A 9481-nucleotide genomic window follows, 5' to 3' on the forward strand; every position below is an offset into this window, starting at 1 on the left:
TTAATGGAAAACCTGCCGATTTAACTTTATCACTGCCGTAATCTATCCGGCAAGGATTGATAATTTTATAGCAAATCCTGCCAAGTTAATATAAAACCTGCCAAATAACAAATACCTGCGCTGTTGATGCAGGATCACTAGTTAATTAGGCAGGTTTTGACATAAAAAATTAAGAGAAAACCTGCGGATTTAGTGTAATATACTGCTGATCTGGACAGGGTAAATTAGATTACTAGGCAGGAGTGGTAATTTCGCAGTCTTCGCTATTAACTGGGCAGGTTTTAGGTTAAATTCGCAGTGGCAATGGCTGGAAGGGGCCTTAAGTGCTGTTGTCATCACATAGTCAATGACAATCACAGTGTATCTCCCTGCATAACTCCAGCAAGTATAAGGAAAGCTTCAGTCAGACCATCCTCCGTGATGACTCGTGCCATGGTGTCCTTGTACATAGCATCTATCAGCCTAACAATGGGCTCTGGTATCCCATATGCCAGGAGTATCTTCATCAATATACCCCTATGAATGCTATCAAAGGCCTTCTTAAAATCGATGAACAAGAGAAGGGCGGTCAGGTTTTTGTCTCTAGCCCCCTCCAAGATCCTCCTTAGACACAGAATGTGGCTGGTGGTACTGCGTCCCTCCCGAAATCCGTTTTGGTTGATCCTCAGGATTTTCTCCATCGCTGGTTTGATTCTGTTAAGGATCATACGATTCAGGGTCTTACTAACAATGGACGTAAGAGCGATTCCTCTGTAGTTATCCACTTTAGTTAGATTTCCTTTCTTTGGCACAGGCACGATGTTGAGTTGCCGCCATTGATCAGGGATTTTTCCATCAACCAGAGCGCTGTTACAGAACTCTAGAATCAGGTCGTCCATGTCCACTCTTTTGAGAATCTCTGGAGCTATGCCATCATCACCATAGGCCTTACCCTCCTTGATCTGCTTCCTCGCCTCCGCTAACTCCTCCCTGCAAAACAGACCAGTCTCTATATCCTGCTGGGGGTGGATGGTTTGGATAACTATTTCCTGGTCAGGTACAGATGGTGGTTGACCCAGGAGCTTAGTGAAGTGGTCCTTCCAGCTCTTCAATCTCCCCTCTGCACTACCTCCATCAACCAGGCTGCATGGTTTGCTTTTCCTGCCATTTATGTCATTAATAAGGTCCCAGCTTTCCTTATTCTTGCACCTGTCAGCAGCATCCTCAGCCCGCCTGATCCGAGAAACAAGAGTCTCCTCCTCAACCTCTTTGTAGCTCACTGCAAGTGCATCCTTACACTCCTTGACTACCTCTCTACTCTCCTCTGTAGGATTCTCATGATATGCGTCTTTGGCCTGAAACAGAGTTCTCCTCCTCTCCGATACCCTAGGATCTTGGGAGGGGTTGTTACGTTGTCTTCTTGGGATGGGCTTAAGCAACTTATGATTGGTTGCTTTCACGGCATCCATAAGCTTTCCGTACTGAATCGTGGGATCGTTCTGCTCACTAGATTCTTCCTCCAGTAGCATAGAGAATCTGTTTTTCACCTCCACAGAATACAAGGCTTGCAACTCCTTATTCTCTTTGAGCAGTCTGTAGTCATATCTTACTACTCTAGGTGCATTGTGGCACTTTCGCAGGCTGAGTTTGACTGAACTAACTACTAGACGGTGGTCCGACCCAAGAGAGTTAAAAGAATTGGAGACAACAGTGTCCTTGACTGAGTTACGCCACTTCTTCCTTATCAGGATGTAATCAATCTGACTCTTGCTCAGTGTTCCGTCAGAGAGATACGTCCATAGTTTACCGGGACTTTTCTGGAATCGGTGGTTTGTTGCCTCAAGGTTTCCCTCCAACAAAGTATCCCTGAGAAGCGATCCGTTTCTGTTGGATACTCGATGCCAGTACCAACCTGAATCCTCCTCATTCAATCTGCTAAGATGGGCGTTAAGATCACCAACAACCATTAGCAGATGATGGGCTGGTACCTCTCTTAATGCAGATCTTAGTCCTTCGTGAAAGTCCTCTGCCTCTTCATTTGATGCTGCTTCAGTGGGACTGTACACCGTTATTACTGTAAGCCGTGGGTTTCCATCAAAGGATATGAGAAAAATTTGCTTCCCAAACGATTTCATGAGACTCACTGCTTTGTAGGCCTGCTTGGTCAGCATAAACCCAACTCCACCAGTAGCAGCTTGTCGGGTGTTTCTCCAAGCAGGTGTGGTCACCAGGTGCACACCCTTCTCAAAACTTTGGATCTTGATCTTCTCCTCATGCACAATCCGGTGCTTTTGTACCCCTAAAACTGCAACTCTACTCTTAAGGAAGAGCGATACTTTAATAGCACAGTGTTTATCATTATAATTATAAGGGAAACCTAAATATAAATGCGGTATCATTTCGGCTAACATCATATTTTACTGCCAGGCCAGAGTATCCGTTATTTTACCATAATATTTTGGTAGGAATTGAGTTACACTTACTGAAATTAACGAAAGTTAGTGCAAATTATAGTTCATTTTAGTTTTAAGAAATAAATTAAGTCTTCGCAAATAACCACTTTAACATGAGAACATGAGACTGATCTACTCTATTACTATTTTACAAATAAAAGTTAACATTAAAAGTTCTAGTAGTATACTTGATACCGAGCGCGGCCGACAAACGACCATTAATATTATACGACAGTTGGTGCGCGTGCAAGTATATCCACGTGCTATAGCTTGCCAATAGTAATATCATGAGCTAAGTTTTTCCACGGGTCCCCATTTTGACCAGTTTCAGATTGGTTTCCACAAAAACTGAGCTACTAAATCACTCTACAGTCGATCTTCGATATTTTTCTAAAAGGGCCCCTGACAATTTAAATCTATTCTATGTATTTTTGAACGCTGACTCCGAATCACCCCACATGACATAGGGTTAAAATTCTCCCCTTGTACTCCAGTAGCAGGGAATAGTTGAATGTGCACTTCGATGTACACGATATCAGACAACACAGGGTTGTTTGTTAGATCATTCTTAACCAAAATCGTTTAGGTACACAATTTTTGTCGCTAGACATAACCCTACAGGGCAAATTTTCTAAATTACCCTCAGTTGCGCATACGAGATTTTTGTATTTCAGCTCCTAAAGGTCATAGAGACTTACGTTTTAGCTTAAAATTACCGCAATGGCCATATTTATATACAAGTTATGAAGCAACATAAGGTCTCCAGTGGTTCGTTTTAGAGATATTGACAAAAAACTGTTTTTTGGCTCAGCAAACCAAAAATGGCAATGAATTTTGGTAACTTGAACTAGGAAGGTCGTAGAGACTTGAATTTTAGCTTAAAATGACTGCAAACATCATATTTATATACAACTTATGAAGCAATATAAACCCTTTAATGCTTATTTGTTAAGATATTGACAAAAATCAGTCATTTTGGCTGGATTTGGAAAAATACCAAATTGGGCAACTACTTTGGTCTTTTTTTGACAAGTTTTGTACTCAAGTTATTAAAATGTGCTTTGCAGTTGTAGATCGGGTGTTTTCTTCCAATATGGGTTTCGGTATAAATTCGGAAGCACCCGGTTCATGGGTGATAGGGGTTAAAAACCCTGAAATGTCAGGCGATGCGCGAGACAATTGTCTGAATTTGGTTATAAAATTACTCTTTGCTAGGGTTTGTTCTTTTCCGCTACATCGATCCGATTTCTAACTACTAATCATCCCCCTCTACATCATTATCTTTTAGATACATGATTTCTATAAATTCTTGAAGGTACATCCGGCATGATGTAAAGTCTATATCAAAGCATTTTAATGTGGTCCTAACAATTGTTGCAAGATATTCAAGTTCACTAATAAAACAGAGATTGTAGGATATCCTTCTTTTACATATTGAGTAATTTTCAACATGCACAATCCTGGAGAATGTTCCACAAAATGTCCTAGAAACAATTCTAGAATCCCGTAGGTGTCATCTGAAAGTCTAAATCAAAACTCCGGTGTAGTTAGAGTCACGGAGGTGGGATAATTGTGTTCCCATTTCCAGCTAGAGTAGACTCTCCTATTACTTCCAATACTGCCTGAAACAACTGGTATTTTTTGTCTCTGCGGGTGTAACGAACAATCTTCATTACCCATAATATATAATATTTATAAATTCAATTGTGTTTATTGTGTTTATTTATTAGTGGGAAGAGGGATTTTCCAATCTTAAAATAACATTTTCTTGTCCAATTTAAATCGGACAATTTAAACGTCAGCATGAAACTGCAACTATTTTACTCCTAACTAATTGAAACAATGAAGCCCATGACGAACCTGGGTTCGCAAATTATCAAGACCATTAGCAGCATCGTTCTCAGACTTATCTCCCACTCTATTATCAGTGGGTAGAAGTGGGGTAGCTAGAGGACTAGAGGATGTGTGGGGGCCCACTACTGCATCTCTGTAACTGGGGACTACACCCGGGATGTTCAGTCTGCAAGGCAGGTCCTCTACCTGATAGGTGGAATGTTGAGGGTGAGTTAGGAATGTTGGATTAAGATTATATTTCTACACATCGAATTAGGTCTTTAATAGTAACTAGGGGTTGTACTGTAACTAGGGCTAAGATGAGAAGTACGAATGAGTCGGACTTTTAAATTTACTCGTATCGTACGTACTTTTGAATTCTACTGAAAAGTTAACCTTCTAGAAATCGATGAAAGAGTTCTAAATCGCATCGTACGGACTAATATTGAGCGTTTTCAAAAACTTGTGTTTCTATATTCCAATCGTCGATTAACTTAAAATTTAACTTTAAGAGAAAAAAGCTCTTTAAATAAGTAAATTGTCTAATAATTTTGTAGAATTTTTGTTTTAATTTTAAATGCTTGCCTGACCTAAGAATTGTGTGTTTAATTTGTTCGCGAACGGTATATTTTCTCTAACGTCGGCAAACAATTACATTTTACAATGGCCCCGATGATAATAATTCAAAAACAAAAAAATTCTATCTGAATCGTACGTCGTATGAGTCGGACTTTTCAAAGTTGCGTACAAGTACGTACCTTTCCCCCTAAACGAGTCCGTACTTCTCATCTTAGAACTAGGGGGTTATACTGTAACTAGGGGTTATACTGTAACTAGGGGGTTATACTGTAACTAGGGGTTATACCGTAACTAGGGGTTATACTGTAACTAGGGGGTTATATTGTAACTAGGGGTTATACTGTAACTAGGGGGTTATACTGTAACTAGGGGTTATACCGTAACTATGGGTTATACTGTAACTAGGGGGTTATACTGTAACTAGGGGTTTTACTGTAACTAGGGGTTATACTGTAACTAGGGGGTTATACAGTAACTAGGGATTATACTGTAACTAGGGGTTATACCGTAACTAGGGGTTATACTGTAACTAGGGGGTTATACTGTAACTAGGGGTTTTACTGTAACTAGGGGTTATACTGTAACTAGGGGGATATACTGTAACTAGGGGTTATACCGTAACTAGGGGTTTTACTGTAACTAGGGGGTTATACTGTAACTAGGGGTTATACAGTTACTAGGGGTTATACTGTAACTAGGGGGTTATACTGTAACTAGGGGTTATACAGTAATTAGGGGTTTTACTGTAACTAGGGGTTATACTGTAACTATGGGTTATACTGTAACTAGGGGTTTTACTGTAACTAGGGGTTTTACTGTAACTAGGGGTTATACTGTAACTAGGGGTTTTACTGTTACTAGGGGTTTTACAGTAACTTGGGGTTTTACTGTCACTAGGGGTTATACTGTAACTAGGGGTTATACAGTAATTAGGGGTTTTACTGTAACTAGGGGTTATACAGTAACTAGGGGTTTTTACTGTAACTAGAGCTAAACTGTAACTAGGGGTTTTACTGTAACTAGGGGTTATACTGTAACTAGGGGTCAGGGACAAAAGGAAATCGCGGCATGTACGGAATCGCGATTTTTCCCGTTATTTGCGACAAATTTTATGAGTAGTTTAATGAGCCTGTTAAATTTCGCGGTATCGCGATTTTTGGCCAAAATAATCGCGAAATCCTTTTGTCCCTGCTAGGGGTTATACAGTAACTAGGGGGTTATACTGTAACTAGGGGTTTTACTGTAACTAGGGGTTTTACTGTAACTAGGGGTTATACTATAACTAGGGGTTTTACAGTAACTAGGGGTTTTACTGTAACTAGGGGTTATACAGTAACTAGGGGTTATACAGTAACTAGGGGTTATACAGTAACTAGGGATTTACTGTAACTAGGGGTTATACTGTAACTAGGGGTTATACTGTAACTAGGGTTTTACTGTAACTAGGGGTTATACAGTAACTAGGGGTTATACAGTAACTAGGGGTTTACTGTAACTAGGGGTTATACTGGAACTAGGGGTTATACTGTAACTAGGGGTTTTACTGTAACTAGGGGTTATACAGTAACTAGGGGTTATACTGTAACTAGGGGTTATACTGTAACTAGGGGTTATACAGTAACTAGGGGTTTTACTGTAACTAGGGGTTATACTATAACTAGGGGTTTTACAGTAACTAGGGGTTTTACTGTAACTAGGGGTTATACAGTAACTAGGGGTTATACAGTAACTAGGGGTTATACAGTAACTAGGGATTTACTGTAACTAGGGGTTATACTGTAACTAGGGGTTATACTGTAACTAGGGGTTTTACTGTAACTAGGGGTTATACAGTAACTAGGGGTTATACAGTAACTAGGGGTTTACTGTAACTAGGGGTTATACTGGAACTAGGGGTTATACTGTAACTAGGGGTTTTACTGTAACTAGGGGTTATACAGTAACTAGGGGTTATACTGTAACTAGGGGTTATACTGTAACTAGGGGTTATACAGTAACTAGGGGTTTTACTGTAACTAGGGGTTTTATTGTAACTAGGGGTTTTACTGTAACTAGGGGTTATACTGTAACTAGGGGTTATACTGTAACTAGGGGTTTTACTGTAACTAGGGGTTTTACTGGTACTAGGGGGTTATACTGTAACTAGGGGGTTATACTGTACCTAGGGGGTTATACTGTAAAGTTAGGAGTTTCACTTTAACTATATCACCTTAATAACACCAGAATGTGTGTGTGTGTGTGTGTCTGTCTGTCTGTCTGTCTGTCTGTCCGTGTGTAATTTCCGGTCGGTTATACAAAAAAAAACGGTAAGAGTTACGGGACTGATTTTTTCGGTATAGTGTCGACAAAACTCTGATGAAGCCCATAGGAAATTTTTTTTTTAAATCGGCCGATGGTAAGTGGTTTAATTGATGGTTTTGTACCACAAATGTTACATAAAATTGCGTGAGCAGAACGGCAAGAGTTACGGGGCTTGCTCTCTCTCTCTCATTACTGTGTAATATGTTATAGCTGCATTAAGTAGCGTCATAATTGGATTAGCCCGGAAGATTTGCTGTAATGTTATACCTTAAGCTTATTAGGGGAGGGGGGACTGTTAGTGTTTGGGGTCTGTTTGGACTGCAGAGAGAGAGAGAGAGAGAGTTCATACGACAATGTTATGCGTGTTTTCAAATATAATATGCGGGTGTGGTGCGGAGTTAACAAGGGTTAATTTCTATAACGATTTAAATAAAAATAGAAAGCGGTTCAAGACAGGAGTGATGAGGTGTAATACTCGGTGTTCAGACCTTATGATCATGGAGTGTGGTGCTCATGGCTAATAATGACTTAATTATCCACAAGAAATAACTGATTATGAGATTATTGTTTAAGAAACTATTGGGTCACCTAATGCGGGTATTGACTCAGCGGGTAATTACTCCTACCCTTTTTAACTGCGGCAGTGAAATCCCGGCCGTAGGCCGGGTTACACTAGTTATAATTATATAATGGAGAAACTAACGGTGAGTCCATTCTACGAACATTATTTGGTAGGTCGGCATGTCGATTGCCGAGACCTCAGACGTGGTTTGTCGGTGTGGATGGTGTTCGCCTGTCGCTGCTGATTTCTGGGAGGCGAGTTGTACGTTCTTCTCTTTCGTGCGCAGTAAGAGTCCCATGGGAATGGAGATGTAGGACTCTCTGGTGCACGTCATAGCTCGTCCGTAAGTCGGGCACTTTCGGGGCGTGTTTAGGGACGAACCAGTGTCCCTTCTGGTATCACAGCTTACGGAGGTGCTTCGAAACTGAGGCACGTAGTGGAGTTGTCGTACTGTTGTTGGGCTTCAAATCCAACTTGTCGAATAGCGAAGAAAGGTGCTAGTGTGGTGGTGTCCATATAGTAGTAGTATATCAGTTCTAACGTTGACCGTTTAGACACTGAGTCCCCATGAGGATGAGCATAGTTTTATCCTATTTTAATGGGCGCTTACATTAGTTTAGGCATATTAAGATTTGTCCCTCTCCTGCATGCCAGCCGCGGACCCGAAACTAACCCCTTTCGGAAAAATCTTCATGTTGGCAGAGTAAATCAGTTCTAAACGGTCAACGTTAAGACACTGAGTCCCATGTGGATGAGCATAGTTTATCCTATTTTAATGGGCGCTTACCATTAGTTTAGCATATTAAAGATTTGTCCCCCTCCTGCTTGCCAGCGCGGACCGAAACTAACCCTTTCGGAAAAATCTTCATGTTGGCAGAGTAAATCAGTTCTAAACGGTCAACGTTAAGACACTGAGTCCCATGTGGATGAGCATAGTTTATCCTATTTTAATGGGCGCTTACCATTAGTTTAGCATATTAAGATTTGTCCCTCTCCTGCATGCAATGCCCTCGCCTATATAATACCCAGACCCAAATCTCTGGCCAGAGGTTGTTTTAGAGTTGTGCATCATCTTTGGTTTAAACCCCCGATTTCTTGCAAATCTAGATTTACGCTTTTTCCCAGGTAAAATCACTAAAAACTTATGTTTGGTCTTATTGTGCTTTCGAGCCACACTTAAAAGTTTTCTGCTACTCTCAGTAATTACATAATTCTTCATAAATCTTCAAGTAAACAATTCCATTGGAGCAGTGGGCTACAAGGAAATGACACTTTCTGTAATTACATAATTCTTCATAAATGTTCAAGTTAAACAATGATTGCATCGGGCTACAAGGAAATGATACAAAATGAGTATAACATAATAAAATTAATTCGACAAATCTCGTGAGCTTGGCTCTCACATTGCATTTCTCCCCTGCAGTTTTTACTACCTGGCGGTTAGAATCTTAATGTTTAATTATTTGCTATTAGTTTAAAAGAGAAATTAATATTTTGTGACAAGGCGGAGGTCGGATTTTGATGATTATGAGCTTTTATGTCAGGCACAAGTTTCTCATTCTCGCACCAAACTTGTATTATTGGCATTTTGTTAATATTTGCAAGTTAATAGTGTATTTTATATTGTCAGTGTCTCTTTTGAGTCTCCATATGAGTTTGGATAACACGGTTGATGTTTCGTAGAACTCATTCTTTAAAGCTTGGCAATAATTTGACCAACGCTTTTTGAAAGCGTTTCAGTCAGACCTTTATCTTTATATATGTATAAATATAA

The 9481-nt window shown here is 40.1% G+C and overlaps 1 protein-coding gene across 1 annotated transcript; it reads right to left on the minus strand.

Moving 5' to 3' along the window:
- Positions 1 to 353: 353 nt before the first annotated feature.
- Positions 354 to 8041, minus strand: LOC134822207 (uncharacterized). Its single transcript, XM_063833115.1, has 3 exons — positions 7973 to 8041; positions 4293 to 4472; positions 354 to 2297 (listed from the first exon to the last, which is right to left on the minus strand). The coding sequence occupies exons 1-3, from the start codon at positions 8039 to 8041 to the stop codon at positions 354 to 356; spliced, it is 2193 nt and encodes a 730-aa protein (XP_063689185.1).
- Positions 8042 to 9481: the final 1440 nt, after the last annotated feature.

Source organism: Bolinopsis microptera, chromosome 10 (genome assembly GCF_026151205.1).
Source record: "Bolinopsis microptera isolate Bmic1 chromosome 10, MBARI_Bmic_1.0, whole genome shotgun sequence".
NCBI classification, from domain to species: Eukaryota; Metazoa; Ctenophora; class Tentaculata; order Lobata; family Bolinopsidae; genus Bolinopsis; species Bolinopsis microptera.